This window comes from Anser cygnoides, chromosome 2 (genome assembly GCF_040182565.1).
Source record: "Anser cygnoides isolate HZ-2024a breed goose chromosome 2, Taihu_goose_T2T_genome, whole genome shotgun sequence".
Lineage (NCBI taxonomy): Eukaryota > Metazoa > Chordata > Aves > Anseriformes > Anatidae > Anser > Anser cygnoides.
The window spans coordinates 16,823,026-16,845,330 of record NC_089874.1 but is presented as its reverse complement, the minus strand read 5'-3'; the positions used below and the strand labels follow the sequence as shown (position 1 = coordinate 16,845,330).

Below are 22,305 nucleotides of genomic sequence, written 5' to 3'. Positions count from 1 at the left end.
CAAGGTGTGCCCAGGGTCAGCTCTGCCAGGAGTCTGCGTGTGCTGGGACCGTGCACAGCAGCTCCTGCTCCCTTGTGGTGTAAGACAGGTGAGGGGAGAGCTGGCAAAGGGAGAAGACCAACAATGTGATTTCTCACCCCAGTTTTGAAGACTTCCACTTTTGGCAAACTGCTGTTTTTAATTATTTTTTATTTTGGAGAGGGGGGAGAAGAAATGTCTTGGCTTGCTGTATGCATGTGTTGCAGTAAAGGTTGTCCTTCCTTCATACCGCCAGCAGTCCCAGCAGGCCCCTAGCTGCTGGCTGGCTCCACAGCTTTGATGGACACCTTCCTGCCACCTCTTCCTCTCCATGTTGCTCCCTGCCTTGTCTCTCATTTCCATTCGTCACCCTTCTGCAGCCGTGTGGTGCTTCAGTGTGGGGCTTGCTGTCAGCACCAGGAGGGATTTAAAACATTTCAGACATCAACATTTGTTTTTGTTTGTTGTTGTTGTTGTTGGTGGTGGTGGTGGTTTTTTTTGGCTGTCAAAACTATGTTCAATGTTGCAGCCTGCAAGTGCAGTATAGCCCAATGTGTGTGGACACTGCGGCAGCATCCTCCCTCTGAAACTGGGTCCTGCAGAAACAAGGTCCACGTCTGCAACCAGATTTAAGGGCAGCCCTGACTCTGCTGTTGCATGATGTACACACACCCCTTTTCTCTTGCACAGCTCCCCTTGGGGCAACCCGAGCTCTCCTCCCTCCTCTCCCATCGGTCCTGCTCCAGACAAGCCCACCTTCTGTCCTGTGCCGTGGTGCAGCTCACGCGGCAGGCAGTGCTGCCTGCTGTGGGAGGCGTGGGGCGGCCGCTCGTCCCCTCCCTGGTGAGTCACGGTGCCCCAGCATCAGCCAGCAGGGCTATGCCAGTGGCCAGCCTGAAACAGCGTGCGTGCAGCCCGGGACCGTAACGAGCCACTCCCAAGGTCTGTCTGGAGTTTTTGGGCGTTGCTGAGTTTTGCCGGTATGCGGAGTTTATAAAGAACTTGTTTTTCCATCGCCCAGATGATTAGCTTTGGATGGGATAGTCTTAGAAATTCACCTTGCTGGGCTTTCCTGTAAGGAAAAGAAATGGATGCTCTGGCTCCAAACAGTGTTTTGCTTCACTAACTGCAACCCAGAGCTGTTTTTCTCCACACACTTACATTTCCCTCTGCAGTTAGCATTGGTCTCACTATTCCCCCAGGAGAAAATGAAACTTACACGCCAGGCATTAACACAAAGGCAACCCATTTGCAAAATCCCACTGCTCGGGGCAGACCAGCCATCCCCCCGGGTGGCAGCTTTCCTACCACCCCTTTCCATTCCCTCTCCATCATCCCTCCACCTCCCGTGCACAGGGAACAAGCACTGTGGGATACACCGAGGGATATGATCTGCCTGGGATGTGATGCCAGAGAGAAATCCCTGCTCAGCCGCAGCCTGCGGCTCACCTGAAATATCATCCTCAGCTATTAGGAAGTTCTCAGCACTGGTAGCACCACTTGGTGCTTAGCGCACCTGAACAGCTACTTGTTGGTTGTGTACCAGGCCTCTGAGGTGATATTTATCATGCAGCCTCATACGATTTAGACCTGTGGATGTGACCATAAAGAGCTACTGGTTCACGCAGCCAGACCTTATCACTGATATCTGGCAACAGGTAAAGTGTAATTACTTCGGATAACCTGATCAGATATTAGTTGCATGGTGTGAAGACACATACCAGCCATACACTAAGAACAAATTTTAATTAGTGAGCCTGCCCCCACATGCAGATTCCCATGCTGAATTGTTTAGCTGGGTGGGGGGAACAGGAGGACCACATTAAACAACAACAAAATCACCGTAACATTTTTCAAGCTCCCTAGCAGCCTGTAATTCTCACCTTGTAGTATCTCAGTAGTTGATAAGCATTTCTGTAACATCTAGCTACTGTTTAACAAGGATAAACATCTTAATTTTTCAGAAGGGAAATTGGGGAAAAGATTTTAAACCCACCACCATCCAAAGCTGCTTCCCATTGGTTCTGTGAATCTCATTAAAGATCAAAAACCAGCAGCAAGGCATCAGAAAATTGCACCCACGTGCCTCAAGGCACAGGTGAGTATCCAAATCATTATGCCACCTTTCCTGTAAGTCAGCTCCACTGAAAGTCTGAACCCCGAATATCCTGATTGCTACAGCCAGAATGAATATGAGGAGGGCTCCCCTGCAGAGCTCTCCTCAAAGCAGCTAGCCATCTGGAGATTTCGCAGTAAGTACGGGGCAGGTTGGCTATTCCCAACTGGACTTTTTGCAGAAATTACCATCAGGACTGAGGTGTTGCATGTTGCACACAACTGCTGTGCAACGTTCAGGCAGTCCAGAAGGAGTGTTGTGGTCTAGGTGAGATTTTGTCAGAAACACCAGTTTTCTGTCATGAGAGTCCCAAATGTGTCAGCAGCACCCTTCGCCCCACACCTCAGCATGTGGAACAATGCACGTATGTACCTGGGCCGTGGAAGGGGAGGTAGAAGGATCACAGCCCCATGCTGATTTCAAAGAGAAAAGAACAGAGTGACCACGTCTCAAGGCACTGAGCTGTATTTATTCATTGGACCGTATCAGTATCAAACTAGAAATCACCTGTTTAAGATTATACGTTAGATAGGAGCAGCATTAAATAATAGGTGTATGAAAAAGAGACTGTGCTTCAGAAAAGATTCAGTGTACAACATACATAGTATGCCATTTTAACACAAACGCTTAAAAAGAGTCATCCTAAGCATCAAAGAGTTTTATAAAAGTTTACGTTCTCATCCCATGGGATGTACAGAACTATGCAGTTCACATAGTTTTACTATCATCCAAAACATCGTGTTTCAAATGAATGAGGCACAGCAAGAACAATATAATTCCATTTCCATAGGAACATAAACACAGCTTGTCACTAATGACACGCCTTCCAAACCACAGCGCTCACGCCAATTATACACGTGTACAAGTTTGAAGTATTAAAAAGCAAGAGTCTGGAGCTTGTCCACTGTTACCAATAGGAAATAACATCTGCCCTACCCCTGAAAACTAGCTGAGATATCCTTGCAGCATCTGTAACATCGAAAGCAGGTGGAGTCACTGCCGCGCTGTCAGGACCAGCTTGCTGAGCTACTCCCAAAGCTAACAGATACAGCCAGTGACAGATTCCCTGCACCCACAGAGCAGGGGGCACAGGGAAGATGCAAAGCTGAAACGTATCTGTGACCAAGTGATGCTCTGACTCCGGACAGCAGCTGAGAGAAACTAGCTCAGCTTAAGGAAGGTCCTGATTTACATCGAGAACGACCAGAGATTGGCCACGTCTCAAAGACTGAACAGGGACTTTGTTTTAGGAAGGTTTTCACTAGGGACAGCTCAGATAGACCAGATCTTATGGGCCACATGCTCTTTTTTTTTTTTTTTTGATGGCAATAGTTGCAAGCATATAATATAAGCTTTATGAAAGTGCAAGACCCAGCACAGGAAGATCTCCCAAGAACGAGGCGCTCCCAGCAGTGTTCTTTTTGCCGTCTTCTTGTTGGTCAGTTAGCAGACGCACGAATATCATTGCTTGGCATCAGCTTATCAAAGCCCCAAAGGGTTTAGCTTAATCATCTGTGCAATTAAACACTATTCACATTTTACAGCCTACAATGGCAATATTTTTATGTACAAATTTGAAAGTCAAGTCTTAAAATCAGGTTTTAAGAGGTAGAGGTCCATTTCTGACCTGCCAACATAAAATGTTACTGAGTCAGTCGTACTCTAATGCTGGTGGTCCCCTGACAATATTGAAGTAACCAGCTAGAGCTCCGAGGTCTATGTAGAGTGATCTTTGCCTCTTTAGCAGGTCTGACTCCTCCATGCTCCCGGTACACAATGAGGAATCTAAAAAGGAAAGAGACATAGCATGTCACTAGTGCACAAACAGCTTCATTACTGCAGTTTCACAGTAACAGGCATTACTGGAATAATTGGCCTAGCATTTGCTTTTATTTACTTGTGCTTTAGAACTCTCAATTTGTAAAGACAATATCAAATAAACCTCATATAAAATAAAACGGAAGATACCAAATCAACTCGTAACTCTAGGGCAAAGAAAGGTAAGCAGCTTGCTTCTGCAAACAGCAAATATGTTCAAATATTTCAAAAAATCCTCTACCAGCTGGGACAACTAGACAGAGTTTCCTCATTCTCTGAGCCACAGTACTAAAGGAGAGGTTGGTGCAGGAAATAAAAAAACTCCACTAGTTTTCTGCCAGTTGAGAATTCCCCTTCATTAGAGGGGAATTTTCATTTAAATAAATGACATCCTCTTTGTGCCACTGGGTGTACAGTACAGAACAAACCTAGGACCATCATCCTCAGATATTTTTTTTCTTTTAAATCACCATCTGAAGAAATTTGCAGCTACAGAACATCCCCAGAATACTTGTGTAATGAGTGTCCTGGAATCTCATGCACCTAAATTAGAATTCCAGTTTAATAGCCAAATATTCTTACCAAAAAATCAATTCATATTGCCTGTAGTCAAAAGATTATGCACACACAAGGCAAAATCCAGAAGGAGCAATGCCATTACAGATGTAAAGGCAGTGATTATTTTAGATGTTAAGTGGTTTCATTGCAACAATTATGCACTAGAGCACCCAAAATTTTGCATAGATATTTTTTCAAATAATTATCACAATAAAATAAACTATTTGTTTGGGGTCACTTTTAAAATGCCCCTTGTCAGGATGATCCTAACATATTTTAGAAACAGAAGAAAAGCATTTTGAAGCCTGCTAGCAGGTTACTGATCCCCAAACTCCTCTGGGCCTGATATTATCTGAGTACACACCAAGTTTTGTTGTTGTTGTTGTTTTGTTTTGTTTTTTAAATGGTTCACGTGTTATTACTGATGTGTTAATAAAGCAATTATTAATGCACAAGGGAACTGAATTCTATCCCACAGTTATTTTCGTTTTTAAAACAGAGGGCTTATACTTTTGACAGCATCATTACAGTTACGGTTTTGTGTGTGTCTTATCTTTAAGGAGGCAAAAAGTGATACTTTTCGTTGTGATCGTTGAAATTTTTTTTGTTAAAAAACAAATCAGTAGCATCAGTAAAACATCTCTAGGACTGGGACAGCAACCTATACTTCATGAAGAACTGCCCTGAATGATTGCCACAGCTTTTTCATGAGCCATTCCTTCCAGAGCTGCAGAATGCAGGCTAAGTTCTTCCCCAGTTGAAGTCAACGGGCGTTTCACATAACTCTTAATGAGTTCTGGGTCTGACCTCATCTGATTGGGATTTTACTGGTCTCTTTCCAGAAGCTTTTTGAGTATAGCTTGTTTCTAAACACTTAGTCAGATCAAAGTTTAACACAAAGTAAAATCTACAAAGTGCAAGGTGAGTAAGGCTGGTATTATTTACCTGTAATGTTTTCTGGTAACTGCAGCTCCTTCCTTGCAAGTAGTCTTTTCCTTTCAAACAATGCTGAGTCCAGACTCTGGCACCGTGGCTGCTCTTCTGGGGGTGGGTGTAAGGCTTCATGTTTCAGTAACTCTGCTGCAGACAGTCTATGGTTAGGGTTCCTTTCCAGAGCTGCTTCTAGCAACTCCCTCATGGAAGTGCTGCAGTCTTCAGCAATGTCCTCTAAGGGGGGAGCTTGCTTGTGTATCTATTGGAATAAAAAAAGACTGAAACAGTTATTCCAGAAACAATGGAAAAGGAAGTCACAGATAATCACATTAACGGTCGAGGAATTCCCCGCTCACAACTCACCAGCTTTCCAAGCTGTGCTGATCAATTAGAACATAATATGCAACCACATTAAATCCACCTTTTATCAGATTTTATCATAAATTTAAAAACTCAAAGCAACCCCAAGCAAGTATAAAATCCAGTGCGATGCAAATTCATCAGACTTCTGTACCACAGTGGGTGAACCACAGAATCAAATTTGCCAAGCTCTGTTTTTATCTGCAGCTTCTAAGCAAAGCAGACTAGTAGAACACAGACGGGCTTGTTCCAATGAAGTTTCACGCTGTTCTAACCCTGTCCTTGCAGGAAACCCAAGGCCTGTAGATTGTAACACAGACCACAGAGATGACTCCAGCTCAGCTTCTGTCTTCCCCTAAATGATCAAAACCCGCTTCTTCCCTCCCTCCCCCGAAGCAAAAAGGATGATATCATCTCTCTGACAAACATTTTGATAGTCTTTATATGACTGGAGCTTTCCCAACAAGAGCACAGGAAACCCTTCGACTGAAACAGAGCTATGGCTTTTCTAAGAGCACTTACAATGTAGAGGTAGGATGGATACGCAGAGCGAGGGTATCTGTTCACCCAGGGCGGGATGCCAGTTTGCATATGAATAATAGTAGCTCCCATGCTGTAAATGTCTGCTTTTGTCGTGTGGCCTCTGCAGAGGATAACTTCAGGACTCATGTAAATCTGTGGAGAATAGTCAGAGAAGATTAATCAATAGAGGAAAACAACAAGCAAAGACCAATCATGACATGTTGTTGTCCGAGACACAGACACTAATCCCGCTGGTACCTGCAGCCTGGAGGCCGAGCACCAGCTGTGGAATAGATTTTCTGCTCTGTTACACTGAATAATACACAACTCTTTGGACAGAACTGGCAGGTACACTCATTCATGTCTTCATTAGCCTTCTCTCCCCCCGTTATCCAATAACCTGCACGTTGGGGCACTGCCCTAAGAAATAGGGTAGTCAGGCACAAGCCGGGTCTGAGGCTGGGCACAGGTTAAAAGCCAGGTCTCGAGTCCTGCGGCGTGATTTCTCCCCAGAGCAGCTATTAAGGCAAGCGTCTCTCTCCCACCCCTTTTTTAACCAGGAATTCCAATCTCCTCTAAACCAAGCTGCATTTCCATCCGAACTCTTCACTGAAAAGCTCGGATTTGTCACAGCAGCAGGGGTGCTCAAAGGGAAGTCCCCAGCAGCTGCAGCTGGAGGAGAACCAGCAGGGCGGGATGCGGGAGGCACTCCCTGCCATGCTGCTGCCAGAAACTGCCCGCGCTGCCCGGCCGCAGCCCGCGGGCACGGGGGGGTTCAACACGCGCAGCTCGGTCGGCAAGCCGTCCTGTTCGCTTCTGGTTTCCACTTTTCCCTCACCCCATTTCCCTCTGAAGGAGCCAAACAGATCTTTAATTAGTTCAAGTTGCCCTGCCACAACGCATCGCGTTAAAAGCCATGAACTGCCCCAGGGGCAGGAAGTTAAATCATCGCTGCCTAGTTTGCCGGCGGGCTGCCGCAGATTGAGAACGGCTGCAGTGCTCACGCAAATTCCCAGGAATACTTCCCAGTAAATCACACACATCTGCCACCAGAGCTTCGGGTTGGAAGCACGTACAAAGCTTCAGCAGATGTCTAGGGCTGCTACTGACCCCTGTCCATTGCTTTCCTCAGAGCTAGGGTAAAATAAGGCACCTGCCATGGTTAAATTTCGTACAGAGCAAAGAAAAGAGTTCCCATTTTTATAAAATAAGTAATTAGCACATACAGTGCAACTGCAGTGAAGTCTGTAGAGACAAACAGAAGTTGCCTTCTTGAAGAAAAAGGACGCTGGAACCAGAACCTGTCTGCAGTTACAGTCAGTGTGTGACAAAAGCCAAGATGTACTTTGACTGCAGGGACAAAAAGCAAAGACAAGACGTGCACCCAAGCTGTGACTGCAAACTGATTTAGTCTGGCCTAAAGCTTGGTTGCCCCCAAAGAGCGCAGCCCAGCCCCAGATACTTTCCCATTCCCGCTCCTTCCTGTCGCTGGGCTAGCAGCTGTCTGCCAGTCAGACACAACCCAGCTGTAACACAGGCCATTTTTTTGTGCTATCCTACTCTTAGTTCAGCATTCGTGCAAACGAGTCGCACCCTCAATCTTCAATTAACCTCAGTAGACAACTTTTTTCCCCTCCAGTGTTTGCAGCTGAAGCCTCTGCACTTTAACAAAGCGACAGAAGCACAGCAGAAAGTGTAGCAAACGCCTAGAGAAAGCCTGTCCTGCAGAGCAGCTTCACCACAACCTCGGTGTAGTGTGCTGCATGCGTTGTACAAAAGTAGTTCAGAAAACCCAGATTCTTCACACTACGGAAACTAAACAAAATGTAACCATCTTTCAATTATCCTGCCCAGAATTGCAACTATTCATTTTCATAAACTCAAAGAGGATTCATACACACAGACCTTCTGTGCTACAGGAGCAAATAAATATCCTAAGCCCTCAGAGGACAAGATGCACAGGAGAGAAAGAACTCCAGCTGTAGCTTCCTTTGTGGGGACTAGTCCCAGGCAGCACCAGATGCAAGAGAAGCCAGGCAGGAGTCTGCATGGCAGCACTGTGGCCCTAAGGAGGTGAGGTCATTACACGGACATGTTCAGAAGCAGCACTCCTGGACAGCCGCACCACTTCTTAAGGCTGCGTAACAGAGGGTGCAAAGTTCAGGGATGACTTTGGAGCAAGAGACGAGATCTTACTTGGAAAAAATCATGAAAAACGGTGCTATCAAAGACTACAGATGGCATTTATGGGTAACTGGATTAGGCACTCCACAAGGCTCAACATGGGCACCTACAGAACTTGTAAGCACAAAACCCCATACACTAGCATTTAAGATGTTCCTGTAAGTTTTCAATAGGCATTTGAACATCTCCTTCACCAGCGCCCTCTCCACAGCCTTACTTCTCACCCGCAGTGCTGCAGCAGATCACCAGGATGGCCAGTGCCAGAAACTGGCACTGCATCACCCTCACCCCGAGACAGCACACAGCAAGCCCCTGCACATTTCAGGGTTGCGTGGATTGTCTGCTTTCCGTGGACATGACTGTAGGCACTCAGCAATGCAGACTCTCTTTCTACTAAGTGAAGAACAACTGTGAAAATCAAACAAAATCTTACCAACAAAAATTTGACCTGTCCTCCATCAGCCAAGAGTAGAACATAGATGCTCCACAAACCTGCAAATTTCCCACCTACACACATCTCCAGGGCTTCCATCCCATTTTTTTCCTATCGTCATCCCACTATTTTTTTATTAACAGTGTACACATGCACATATGTTCAAAGCATATACATTAAATGCTAAAACAGCACATTACTTCCAGTGCAGTAAGTATTTTCAGCTCTTAACTCCTCTGACCAGAAAGCCAACACAAACAAATGCTCAAGTATTTTCTCAAATATCTTGAAAACAAATAAACAAACAAGGCTGGCATTCTGTGAAATCTTAGTTTACCCTACCCTGCCAAGGAGTGCTATGCTCTGTCAAATATACGAGTATCTCCTCCAAATACAAGCCTCTGCTGTGAAAGATTATCAAAATGGTAAGTGCCAACAGTTAAGCTGAAGCATTTCCTGTGAACAACCTTCTCTGGCAACAGAGAACAAGCAAAGCCACAATTGCAGCAGCTATCCGTGCTAATTACCCCTGCCTGATTGTTTGCTAAAGCTCCAGTCCTGGAAACACTGTGGCATGAGAGTACCCAAGCCGTGAGCAGGACCTCTCTGCATGTTCAGAGTTCAAGTGCTTGAGAACATTTACAAGGCCCCCACCTCCTTCACTGTAATGCCCAAGCATTTTACCAGATAACCATCAACCACGCAGTACATAACCCCCATAGCGTATAAGGACAACACACATATGGGAAACATGGCTCAGAAATGCCAAAGATCAAAACCCACAGGTTTGTCATTTCTGTGGTTTCAAAGGAGGAGTCCAACTACCATGCTGAGCAGGTCACCCCAGTCCACAGCTGGTATCTCAGAAGAAATCTTTGATGGAGCAAAAGAACCAAATTCCAGTCTGAAGTGTCTGTGACCAGCAGCTGATTTGCTGCAAACCACCCTCCCCAGAGTATTGTTCCTTTGTTTGGCTATAGTGGATCCCAATTTCCTCCTTGACTTCATATTAAATAACCACTAAAAAGTGGGGCTGCAGAGAAGGCAATAAGGCTTTCAAAATGTAACACTTGATTTTCCATTCAACAAGTTCAAAATAAAAAAATTGAGATTATCAAAAACTTAATATCAAACAATGATGTAAAGTATTACGTATATTTACCCTTGAGCTCCAAATTTGAGCCTGAGCATCACAGCAATTGGAGTGATACAACAATGAGGTTTTTGTCCCTCTAGTGCCTTACCTCTGTTCCTCTAAGGTCTTTGGGATAGTAAATGTCTTCTGTCATTTGAACACTTAAGCCAAAATCCACCAAAACAGCCTTAGTTGACATAAAGACAATGTTGCTTGCTAGAAGAAAAACAAAAAAGATGGCATTTAAGGTTCTAGCATGTTGAGCGTTTATTTCACAACATGACTTTCATTTGGATGTTTGCCTGAAATTGGAGACCAGCACAACCAGTCCCAACAGCCAACAAAGTCCTTCTCCTAGCCAAAACAGGTCTGTTAGTGATCGGGACCAATTTTTAATTATATCTTTAAAAAAAAAAAATCAAGCTAGACTGGTTTGTGTAAAAGAAGAAAACAATGTTCGGTCATTTTCCTAGCTAAAAATAAAATAATAGAGAGAGCAAGAGAGAGACAAAATGGCTGAGGGTAAGTGAGCAAGCTAGAAGACTGCTGGACATCTTAGCACAGCCAGCCTCCTGGCTTGCTCTGAAGACCTTTCATTGTCTCCAAACTGAGAGCATGCTGTGCAGCTCTTGCTATAAACAACATAACTATTGGTCACCAAGAGATTTCTTAACACTAGCAATTTAAATTAAGACAGAAATAAAGAGCTCAGGCCCCGCCACAGCAGCCACACTGGTCAGCTCAATATAAGAGAAGACAGAAGACAGCTGTAAAAGTAAGAAAAGAGAGAATTTCAAACGCCCACTGAATTGCAGCAATATCTAGGAGCTTAATTCACTTTCCTTCATGAAACTCTGCCTAAGGCACAGCTTTGCACTCACAGGCTTTCTCTGCAGTTGTATTTCTGATCAAGTGCTTATCAAAGTAATGTTCTGTGTAAGCCTTGAGAAATTCGTATTCACCCTTTCTAAGACAGACAAATGAAGTCTCCAAGTTATGCTACAAAAATACTTTTTCACCCTAAAGAAAACCATGGAGTCAGGTCTTTTCCCATCATGATAATGCCCACCATGACCATACAGTGGGAAGAAACAAACTTTGATTTCGGTCATACGGATTCCCGAGGTAATCTCCCAGATAGTTGCCTACTTACAAGTGCCACAGGAAGAGCATTACTTAATGTGTAACTGTAGCGCTAACTTTGAAGGTACAGATTTCAAAGACCACATAAAACTGAAGCAGAAGGCAGCACTGCCATAAATGCAGCTACTTCTTCGGGATTGCACCCTATGTTAGCTTCACGGCTGGGACACAGGAAGAGCTGGACCCCGCGGAGAGGGACAGCTCTGCTACAGTTCCTCCTTTGACATGACTGAAAGTGCCAGCCACTGACCCTACACTCACTTAAGCAAGCTGATGAGGGTCTGCAGGCCTTTGAACTAAAGTTCTCCCCTCCACACACACCTCAAATAACCTCGTGATTTAACAGTTTCCCAACGAAGGGTTAAAATCAGCTACAGCACTGACCTACTCCTCAGAGCCAGCAGAGCGTCCCCCCTCCTTCCCGGCTCAAGGAGGCCTTTCTGTCACTACAATCCCCACCTCCTCCTGCGTCAGCACCACAGACTCAATAGAAGAGGACTCGGCCAAGAAGAAATCGGAGATGTTTGGATAACAGCCTTTTCTACTGACTCCGCCTGGCAAGGAAAACCACACACCTTGGTTCCCTCTGGCAGAGGCGGCCCTGCCCGGCACGGGGCGTTTAGGTCAGCTATCTGGGGCACGGTGCACCGGGTCCCATCAGGAGTGCGGACACCTCAGACAAAGCCTGTCCAACACCTACGGGCCATCACCAGGAAGCACTGGTGTTTGCGCCCAGGTGCACCCCACACGCCTCAGCCTGAAATTTCAGAATTAGAGGGATCTAAATCTGTGCTTCTGGCAAAAACAGGGTGCTCCTGCTTCCACACAGGATGCCCCTTACTCCTCTGCTGCGGCCCCCTGCCAGCTCTCCTGGTGCTGGCAGCGGACACAGCAAGCATGAGGTGAAAAGGAACCGCTTGCCCCAGAGCAGTGGAGACTAAGGTCAGCTGAAGTGGGATTTCGTGGCTCCCTCCAAACTGTCCTGGGGGTGCAAGGCCGAGGAACACCCCCACAGACCGCCCGCTCTGCTCCTTTCACATACATATCCCATAACACCACTACCTCCTCCTAAAACGCATGAAAATTAATTTCCATCTAAGCACTGACCCGTATTATCTAAAAATAAAATCCAACAAAATTTAGCGATGCTTGATAATCGCTTTCTGCCAATTAATAATCCTAACACTTCCAGTTTGAATATTTCTACTTCACAGAAAAAAAAATATCTATTTTTAACAAAAGTGAATTTGCAGAAGAGATGCATCTTAATTAGAAGCACTGCTACGAGAAAGGCAGGCACAATTTATCTGTCTGCAGTGGGGAGGAGTTGCTGGGAGAAACAGTATTTAATATTAAATTACATGAATGCATTAAAGTTGAATGTTAAAGCAATGTAATAGTCATCTATTGATTTTAATATCCATACATTTTGATTATTTGCATGTTAATGCCCAGAGGATTTTAAAAACAAACGTGCTAAAATTTGCAATAATTGTTAAAAGAAAAAGCAGTAGAAATTATGTATTTAGTTCCAAAGTAGAATCAAACTGAGAAACAGCCCTGCACAAACACTGAACTATTAAAAGAAGGCACAAGTGGAAGGTGGGCAAGGAAATACTTGGCAAATTTCCATGGAAAGAAGAAAACTTCTGATTAATCCATACTGATAATTTTGCTCTATTTCTTCAGGTTTTTATTTCAGGATTGAGTTGCTCAAGAAAGCAAAGGAACTATGACTTGCAAATCATCCTCTTCACTAAAGTAGTAATAAGTAGTGTAACTAACTTATCTTAAGAACCTGATCTTGTTATTTGTTGGGCGTCATCCAGTTTCTCCCTCCCTGTGATGCAAGGCAATGCACCCCAGCTCCGTACCAGGCTTTTTATCGGAGCCCCAGTCCGACCTGGAACATAAAGCACCCCAAGGAATCACACACTTACGTTTGATATCATGATGGATAATCCTTTTGGAGTGAAGAAAGTCAAGCCCTTTCAGGATATGCTTCGTCACCCAAATGATTTCAAATTCCCTCATAGGCCCACAGCTCTCCAGCTTTTCCATGACAGATCCTCCCTCTCCAGCTTCCATAAAGAGATGGATCGTCTCGTCCCACAGAATAGCACCGTATAACTCAGCGATGTTTTCATGACGGAAACATGCCTGTATTTCGACATCTGATGGTTTGAACTGTTCCACTGGGACCTAAGAGATGGAAACAAAACCACATACAAGCAGCTCAAGACCCAGGGTATCTCTACTAACACTGGTTTTCCTATAGATTGAAACGGAAGAAGGAAGCAAAGCACCCCTATCCACGTATTAAAATACGATGCTTTATTCTGATCCTGTGACTTGTTCTTCCTTTCCAAGTCAGAGGAACACATCCTGTTCAAAACTGAGAGTTTTTGGAATTGTGCCCAAATAAAAAGTGCAATCTTCCAGAAAAAGCAATGTAACAATTCCCGTCAAAAACTAGTGGTTACGCAAAAGCTCTAAGCAAACTTCCTGGTGAAGGAGATAAAAGTCCCACTGCTTTTTCAATTAGCTTTGCACAGACTAATCTGCTCTACGGGAGCTGTACACCCATTTGACACGTGGATCAGTGCTTCTAGCAAAGAAACGCTCAGCACGGTCTGCAGACTAACAATGCTCCAGACCATTACTGACCTTGATTAAGTCCTTATCAGCTTTCTTTTATGGTTTCCAAGACAGGAAATCCGCCTTAAAGTGAGCACTCAGCACTATTTCTTTAAAAAGTACTGATGGCAGATTATTAAAGCAATAGGCAGTGTTTGTTTACACAGAGCAAGGCTATTACCACTCTTTTTACTCTCTTTCCTTCAAACTTGTGGCTGTGAAGCAATTAACACAGTAATATTTTTCTGAGAAACACTGTCTGCATTTTCAGAAGCATTAGGGAGCTTTAACCTTGCCGTGGGTTATGCAGGGCTAGCAAACTAAATCTGTTCCCACATCACTGGCCACAAGGGAAGGACACACCACTGTCTCCCCAGCTCTGTCATGCACAGAAGCAAAGCAGGTGCTTATTCACAAGTGCTGAGATATAGAAGAGTGTCCCAGCTGAGCTTTTGCTGGCCCTAAACATTTACTACTCAAGTCAGAATATGATGTTGAAAGGTAAGGTTGAAAGAAAACATTGGCTTGCAGAAAAATACGGAGGTGCTCAGCAATTGTCTTGAGACACCTCGCAACTTTATGCTGAGTTAGCATCCAAAACGCGATGACAGTTGCATGTAAGCTGAGCTCACAGAGACATTAGTTGTACTAGACTAACAAAAACATATGTCTGAAGGCCCCAGCTGAAGGGTGAGATCCTAGAACCATCTGCAGCAACAGGGTTTCGCTGTCACCTTCAGCAGGAACGTGATTCCACACTGATATTTTATCTCCACGAGTGCTGCAGGACAAGCAGAAATTCTTCTGCCACAGGGCAGCAGGCCTGCCCACAGGGCAGCCACACGGGCTACCAGATACTTCCACAATGCTGAAACTTTTAAGGTCTTGGGGCCAAACACCGAAAACAAGTCAACAGTTAAAAATGTCCATTTCTCCTGCATTGTGTAGGCCTACAAAACCCGGGCAATATTCAGCCCAACAGTGGAATTTGATGCTGACATGTTTGAAAATATACCATATGTACCATGTCACCCAGCGTTTGCTCAGAGATAAAACCACTGAACTAACATACCAGTTTGCACGCCATTCGTTTCTTGGTTTCTCTATCTTGGGCTAAGTACACCTTCCCAAAAGCTCCCCGAGGAATAAAGTCAGAGCCAATATTTCTGTAAGTCAGCTTCCACGGGAACAGGAGCACATCCGAGTCGATTTGATAGCGGCCATTCTTGGGGGTGATCTGTGGAGTTAAATTAAAAAAAAAAAAAAACAACAAGCAAAACAATACTGAGGTTAAAATCACTTCAAGCCTAATTAATTTTATACATTGTGGAAAAAAAATATCACTTGTATATATGCACGATGCACGTGACCTGTTCAGCAGTCTTTATTTAGAAACACCAAATGGGAACAGCATGTGAGGTGTGGCATCCATTCACAGCCCAGGCATCCACGTTTCTCTCGAGTGACTAACTCACAAAGTGTAAGTTGCAATTAATTGTCTTGAAACAACAACAACAGCAGCTGGGTTAATGAAATTACCCACCTCTTGTTATTAGATTTACCTGCACATGTTTGTCCTTCCTGTAATCTGCTAACTTGTTATGCCACATACCTGTTACTCACAGGCTATCTTATATGATGTGAGCAAGAGTTTCAGCATTTCCTAATATCACATGGACTGCTAGGGGAACACATTTTAATTTTCCGTCTTGTATCAGAATTTCTGCTGCTTAGTAAGCAGTTGAAGAGGTCTGCCACAATCTCACCAGCCACCTTCTTACCGTTCTATACTGTAGCTGAAAAAAAGGCTGGAAATCACAGTATCTGCTTTAGGTGGGTAACGTATAGAGATCTGGTTTTCTACACTATCACCAGGGCAAGGAGGGGTCCTTCAGGAAGCGGTTCAGAGCACTGAAGTCAGTATCTTGCTCTGAATCTTCCCCTGAAAGAGCTCCCTCCCTCTGCACATGACAGAGAAACCAAACTCCTAACTGCAGCAACATGAGTCCTGCCTTAGTATTGACACTGGTTCTGAAGTCCCTTCGTATTCTCTCAGCCAACGTAGTAGTAGTCTTTCCAGTGAACATGCTTCTAATTAATTCAGGGATACACAGTACTGCCACTATCCAGAATATGGTTAACCTGTTTACTGATAGCTAACCAAGATTCTTAAAGGCATGTAAAAGTAGATTAAGGATATTTATCACTGTGCCTGTCACATGGTCTCAATGTGCTCAGCTCGTCAGCCTCCCTTTGTAAGATAACAGCATCTTAGGAAGATTACCGGTTTTAGATTTCTTTTTAAGATGTCATGCACGTAATCTCTCCGTGCTTTAACTACTTTGGTGTTTTTGATTTAGGAAAGCATCTTCTTGACTGCTAAAACCGTCATTTGTGGCCAGCATCTAAATACATGAAATAAGTTAATTCTTAGAAGTTGTTAACTTTTGCGAGGATAAGGTCTTAACTGATGGGGAGAGTGCCTTTTCAACAAAGGTGTTTCGCTGATATGCAGAATGAGCCCCCACGCTACTCATCGGGACCAAAGCAAAGACTGTACCAATCCCTGCATCTCCCCTGCGCGCTTCTGCATTTCACGGGGTTGAGATTAGCTAGTCCACGTGGGTTACAGCTGTCCTGGTAAGCAACACAGCGAGCGGAGCGCATTTGCAGAACAAAGGAGAGCAGGAAACATCACACTATTCATATTTCAGGAGGCTTTGGATTAGTTCCTAGCCTGGTGTTGCGGAGTGAACGCTCATTTGTGGCCATAGCCCATCATCTTCCAATTTAGTTTCAGCTGAAAGAAATCCAGCTTGTGTGCTCCAAGGCTCTTCGTGATGCAAGCCACGGTGCAGTTTGTGGCAGTCAGCAGGCAATCAGAAACACGCCTGATCCCGACTAAAATGCAGTAGGTATTTACAATGTAGATGTGCCTGTTGAAACGCATCTATAGGTAAGGCCCTGCCTCCAGTCCTCAGTTGCTCAACGAGTCACGTGCACCTAATAACACTTGGTTCATACCAATTGTATGCATCTATAGAAATAATATCCAAGCAAAACAACCCCGAGTATGTAGAACAGTGCCTACCCTAAGTATAGGAAACATTTAATATTAGTGTCATTTCAGTGTTACAGTTCAAAAAGTGACCATTTTGCAATACTCAAAATCAGAATAAAACATTACCCTTTGCTGTTTCACACCTAAGAAACTCATTAAGCCTCAAGCAACCATTGCTCACACGCAAAACATAGTGCATGCAAGATATTTTAGATGATAGATCTAGAACATACCAAGAGAACAAAGCAGCAGGACAAACATGTATGAATAAACTTCTATTTCATGATCGATTGTTTCCAAAACAACTGATTTTTAATAGAACTTCAACGACACTGATACCTATATGTGCTTGTAGAATACAAATCATTTCAGGAATAAAAATGGACATAACCCAAAACAACACACCCATGCTTGCATTCAGCAGAGTGTGATATTAGGTAATATTGTAATTCTGAAAGTCGCAGTTGATACTACGTACTTTCTCTCTCATTACTACGTTTTACATTTTTGTGCAGACAGTGAACTCACCAACTCTACCAAAATAGACGCTAGACCTTTATTTGGGAATTTTGCATAATGAACTGTTACTGCGTGAGCACAAGCCACTGGAGAGCCCTCGCCATCTCCCAAACTCTCCCTGTAAGCACTCAGAGTTGTGGCTTTTTCTTTCTTAATTGTGTCTCTCAAGTTTGTCTTCAGTGTTGGGAAATGTTTTCTAATCTCCAGGGCTACCAAGAGGCAACACAGAGTGGATCATTCTGAACAGCAGATCTTTCTCCATAGCCGCCTTGGACTACAGGGGCTGGATTTGATCTCCTGAGGGATTCCCTCCAGGCCCAGGCTTCCACAGGGAACAGTCTGCCTGTTACTCCTGGGACTGGGGGTGATCTTTATTTAGATTCAGGAGTAACTTTGAACACCTAACATACCTAATACCTACTTATTCTCAAGGAAAAAGAAAAGAAACGTACCATATTCAAGAGGATTCCAGATTCTTGCTGTCTGCATCCTTTAAATTGTTTTGCAGTGTTAGACACCTGATTTGCAAAAGCAAGCAGGTCTTCCACAGTCCCATACTTGACAGAGGACATCAAAGAAACCTCTCGTTCACAAAACAGTAAAGATTCCGCGTGTTCTTCATTTTGATTTGCTTCTTCACACATCGTAATTAAGCTGTCTTCATACACTGCAAGGTCTCCACCTGGATAAAGGTTTTCCATGATGTCTATCACCTCAGACATATTTAAATTAGTTAGCAACAAGTCAATTTCCTCTTTGCTATCACTACCCGTGCTCATATACTCCATTACTGTCCACTTTGCAAAACCACTCCTGAAAAAAAGAGAAACAAACAAACCTGAAGACACTTTTCTTCCAAATTTGTTTCAGCAAAGCAATAAGGAAAAGAAGTGATCAGAGCGACAGATGGCTCATCGATATACAGTCAGATTTAAAATTGTTTTGTATTAAGAAAAAAAAATCATCACTAGTAGACTGAGTAAAGAGGAAAAGGAGAAAAACACTTTAGTAACGAAATTCTTTTGCAAGTTATTAGTGAACCTCTCCCATCATTCAGTCTTGGAATTTACTTTATATCAAAGCTTTTAATTAGAGGTACTGACACAGTAGTGAAGCATGGACCAGCTATATTTTGCTGGATATGCAAAAATGCAGGAGCACCCTCAATGCCTATGAAAGGATGCATTATTTGGAAATGGATGACAAAGAGAGATATAAATGTACCATATTAGTTTATCCCCAAGAGTCTGTGAGCAATTTATATGATGTGTGCAGAAAGAGAAGGTCACAGAACAAAGCTAATAAGCATCCACTAGTAATAAGCACCTGTTAGTATCACTGTATAAAGCACAAATCAGTCACCAGCTGAGATACACCACCCATTTTTTTTTTTTTGCAAATGACTGACCAGAACTAGATTTGAACTGAAATTTTCACCAATTTAGGAAGAAAGTCAGAAACGGAGCTAGCATAAAAGCAATGAGCTTTTGAAGCAGTTACCAGCAGTTTGTTCTGCCTCTGCTATTTCTAATAATAACTTTTAGGATAAACCTCGACTGTTTGGCTGAAGTGGACTTTAGCTACGAGAAACTGGATTCAACATCCAAAGAAGTCCATTCCCATCCCAGTTTCCTAGTTTGAGCCAAAGACAGGTATTCTGCTCAAGTGGAAAACACACATACGTGGTCAGCCATTAATATACTTACACAAATAGTTTTTGACATGTAAATATCTGAGAGCACTTACCTTGTATTTATCCTGGTTACATCACACAAAACCATCAAAAACGTCTCAATATAATCCCCAAAGCCGTCATGTTTCTCGAACCCGTGTTTACCACCGACGATAATTTCACAGCGTTCCGTAGCAGTCTATTAAAAAAAGCAAAACAAATAAAGCCATGGCAGACCAGCTCAAGCAGAAGGACTGGTTTATATTCATATGATTGTTTGCTTCACAGGCTTCACGGAAAGAAAAAGTAGTAATCACAAGGCTGAGATAACAGGGGATTTTTGGCAGAAAAAGATGACTGCGAAAAAGAATTAAGCTACTGTATTGTCATCCAGATTTCCAGGTAGTAGTGAAAAATAAGTTTTCCATGGTTAGGTCTGGAGTTTTATTCTCTCTGCCTCATGCTTGCAGATGGAGGAAAATGAGATTTGTCTCTACTATCAGAACATACCGCACACTGAGAGCTCTCATTTCCCTTTTTCATAATCCACTGCAGCCAACTATTCTTAGCAAAAGATAACAACCGGACAAAAAGATACTTAAAAAAGGAAAAAGAAAAGAAAAGAAGCACAACCTATTTATCTCGAGGACAAGCAGCAGACTCAGTCCCCTGAGGCCACGAAGCAATGCAGCTTACCCAGGTACAGTTTCTTGTTATGATCATTATCTTTCTTACCCTCCCCACAAGGACGTGGAAGCTTTGCGGCACATATTTCTCATGGGTTAGAGAGCATTTACGTCAGCTCTAACGTTGAAGAAAAATGAGTAAAATGACACGGCTAACTTGGCAGAGAAGTTCAGACCATGTGCTGCGAGTTCGGAAGGCCGGGCAGGAAAACTCGGCAGAGGCAGAACAGGAAAAGGCACGGGGAGTGCCTGCGGTACCTCGTCCACCTTTTCAAAGCCCCATGGTGGCTTTGACAGAGCAGCCCCGAGCCCCCAGCCCTGGGCAGACGGAGGTAACGTGCTTCATCAGCGTGCATCCAGCCTCTGGTCCACGTGTGGGACCCCGGCGCTGGGGAAGCGGAGGAGGAACCCCTGCGGTCGCTAGCACTGCTTCAGCAGGGAGCACACAGACCTCGTATCTGGGGTGCTGAGAGAGGTCAGGGTTTTTGTCAACCTACACAAGAAGTAACAAGCTAAGGCTGTTTTCTAACCCCTAGCATCTCGCCTTCCTGTTCTACCCCCCTAATTAAAGGTTGCCCTGAACGCCTGAAAGCGGTTACTCTTAATTATAAAGGAGATTTCTATTTTTTCCTCACAGCAGGACTTTTATTCATTGCTTTTTTGATGCTCAATTAATGGGGGTGGAGAGAAAAGAAACACCCAGTCCAGTCATAAGAGGAACTGAGGGACTGCATGTGAAAAGCAAGGTCAAGTTAGAAACAAGTCTTTAGGGACTTTCAGAAGAAAAACACGAGCCTAGAGAAGCTTTAGTCCTTTGTGGATATGGACAAGTAAGCACCACGATTAAACCAACTCACTCTTTGATGATGTTTTCATGCATAAGACAACAGTGCAGTTTACAGTAAATGCAGCTTTCCCTAAATAGCAGCTCTGTTCCCCCAAATGTTCCCAGACTACACCATAAAACTATTACTCTCAACAGCCCCACTACTACCCAAAGGCGCCTGAATAACAAGAGGTGTCTACTACCAGCATATTCTCAGTTCTGTGCTTTTCCTGCTTGAGAAAACCTGCAAGCCCGTCACTTCTCCCAAACCTAGCAAATTCTAAGCAGTACACGTTTACATACTGAGAGCTGTGTCTAGGCTCTGTGAGGCTCATTTTTTAAATCATGCAGCAAGTTATGTATTATATTTCCACTACTAGCAAAAAGGTGTCAATTTATCAACAGGGAATCCGTTCTCCATTTTTTCCCCTAAAATTCTCCACTAACACCTGTGGTGGGAACTTAATGATGCAAATCATTCTCTACAATCCAGGTACATTAAGAAATTACATCACTAGGTACGTTTTACCTATGCTCTCAGTTAAAAATCTGTTTTTACCTACAGTAGAAAAAAAAAAACCTCTGTGCAAGCACTTGGGTCAGTTGCTAAAGCACAAGACTCTTTCTCCAGTTCTGTCATTATTTCAACATCATCACATGAGCAATCTGCAAGCCAAGATTTATTTCTCCCATTTATCGTGAATTGCATTTCCTTAAAACCCTTGTTCTGGGAAGAGCGCTGCTTTGACGTGACCTACACCACGTTAAAGTAAAAGTAACTGGATACCGAGTTCGGAGTCCCTGCGGGATGTGTGCGTGCGTGTCAAGAGTCAGCCACTCGACCAAAAAGCTTCAATAAAATTAAAAAGCTGTGCTGACTGGCTCAAAACTGACATATATCCAAAATAAAGGTCTCTTGCGTTGCCTGTAGGGAATAATTTTCTGGTCTAAGTCGCGGGCGACGGCCCACCGCTGATGGCAAATAAATGAATAGATCAATGCCTCGCTTGCTTCTCAGGTTATTGACAGATCAAGAAAAAACACACAATTTCAACTTCTTCATAATTTCAGATGCCCACTTGGGAATAAATAAACAAACAAACAAACAAACGAACACCCCCCGAATCCTTGCTTACAGCATCAACGAGGGGGCTCCGAGGGGCTCCGGGCAGGTGCTCCCCGTCCGGGGCAGCTCACGGGGGCTGCCCGAGAGCAAAACCTGCCGGCCGGGAGCCCCCCGATCCCCTTCCTCCGGCCGGGTTTTGGGGTCCCGTCTCCCCCCCCCCCCCCCCCCAGGCTTACCTGCGGGGCTCCGGGAGCCGCCGCGCCGCCCGTCCGCTCGCAGCCAGCGCCGGGGCCGCTCGGGCCGGGCCGGCCGGCGGCCGCGGGGAAGTCCCGGGGGCGGGCACGGCGCAGGTAGCACCGCCCGGGCCTGGCCGGGGGCGGGGGAGCGGCGGGCTCCGGCGCCGGTTTCTATTTCGCTTTACTGGAAGGAGAGAGAGCAAGCGCCGCCCTCCCGGCCTCAGGGGGGGCTCGCTGAGGCTCGGGGAGTTGGGGAGTGGGGGGTAAGGGGGTGTCTGTGTCCCCCCCCCCCACCTCCCCTCGGTTTTGGTTATCCCGTTGAAACAGCCCCAAATATCGTGGGGTGGGGTGGGGGTGAGGGCAGAGAGCACGTCTGAGCGGC

The 22,305-nt window shown here is 44.5% G+C and overlaps 1 protein-coding gene across 1 annotated transcript; it reads right to left on the bottom strand.

Moving 5' to 3' along the window:
• Nucleotides 1-2,583: 2,583 nt before the first annotated feature.
• On the bottom strand, nt 2,584-22,068 carry MAP3K8 (mitogen-activated protein kinase kinase kinase 8). Its single transcript, XM_066991563.1, has 9 exons — nt 21,924-22,068; nt 19,184-19,308; nt 17,890-18,250; nt 14,930-15,094; nt 13,161-13,422; nt 10,187-10,293; nt 6,326-6,478; nt 5,456-5,702; nt 2,584-3,919 (listed from the first exon to the last, which is right to left on the bottom strand). Exons 2-9 carry the CDS (start codon nt 19,216-19,218, stop codon nt 3,786-3,788), a joined length of 1,464 nt encoding a protein of 487 aa, XP_066847664.1. The 5' UTR covers nt 19,219-19,308; nt 21,924-22,068; the 3' UTR covers nt 2,584-3,785.
• Between the last annotated feature and the right edge of the window lie 237 nt (nt 22,069-22,305).

What these genes read in the sequence shown, in the direction of transcription:
- MAP3K8 (XM_066991563.1), bottom strand. Translation starts at nt 19,218, where the DNA reads ATGGTTTTGTGTGATGTAACCAGGATAAATACAAG. An exon ending in GTAACCAGGATAAATACAAG is followed by an intron (nt 18,251 to 19,183) that starts GTAAGTGCTCTC and finishes TCTTTTTTTCAG; the next exon opens with GAGTGGTTTTGCAAAGTGGA. An exon ending in CTGGAATCCTCTTGAATATG is followed by an intron (nt 15,095 to 17,889) that starts GTACGTTTCTTT and finishes TTAACTCCACAG; the next exon opens with ATCACCCCCAAGAATGGCCG.